At 44.5% G+C, this 524-nt stretch overlaps 1 protein-coding gene across 1 annotated transcript in view; it reads left to right on the top strand.

Moving 5' to 3' along the window:
* LOC125044310 (adducin-related protein C1289.14-like) overlaps positions 1-524 on the top strand; it is a 5893-nt gene extending 5369 nt beyond the window's left edge. The window contains exons 6-7 of the mRNA XM_047640909.1: positions 1-62; positions 268-524. The exon at positions 1-62 is cut by the window's left edge and continues 48 nt beyond it. Coding sequence (XP_047496865.1) covers positions 1-62; positions 268-429 — 224 coding nt within the window. The 3' untranslated portion in view covers positions 430-524. The remainder of the gene's footprint in view (positions 63-267) is intronic.

The following is a 524-nucleotide window of genomic DNA, read 5'->3' as shown; positions in this document are numbered from 1 at the left end:
CTCCCACTGTCTCCATGGCCTTTGATCACCTGTATTACCTGGAGCGATGTGCGGAGCTTCAGGTAAGGTTTTGCTGTGTGTGTGTGTGTGTGTGTGTGTGTGTGTGTGTGTGTGTGTGTGTGTGTGTGTGTGTGTGTGTGTGTGTGTGTGTGTGTGAACGGTGTTTATGGAACGTGTTTGTATGTTATATTATGCTGTGTTATTGTGTTATATATTAAATTAATAAGTTATCATTACTATTTTTAACCTGCTTCTTCTCTTCTTCAGATCCTAGCGCTGGCGACACGGAAGGAGGTCGAGCTGATCCCGGAGGAACACTGTCAGCCCATGTCCGACGTCTTCTGGAGGGACATGCAGAAGTACACAGACGCCCATTTCTACTCCATGTACCGGCGACTGCGGAAAACCCAGCCAGAGTTTGAGCTGTAGACGGCTCTTGTACTGTAATAAATTCGGTCTAGTTATGGACCAACGTATTTTGAATTGTATAGAAGATGCAATAAATGGAACAAAATATGTAGAAA

Source organism: Penaeus chinensis, chromosome 35 (assembly GCF_019202785.1).
Source record: "Penaeus chinensis breed Huanghai No. 1 chromosome 35, ASM1920278v2, whole genome shotgun sequence".
Lineage (NCBI taxonomy): Eukaryota > Metazoa > Arthropoda > Malacostraca > Decapoda > Penaeidae > Penaeus > Penaeus chinensis.
Note: the sequence above shows the minus strand (reverse complement) of the source record. Positions and strands in the feature narration are given on the sequence as shown.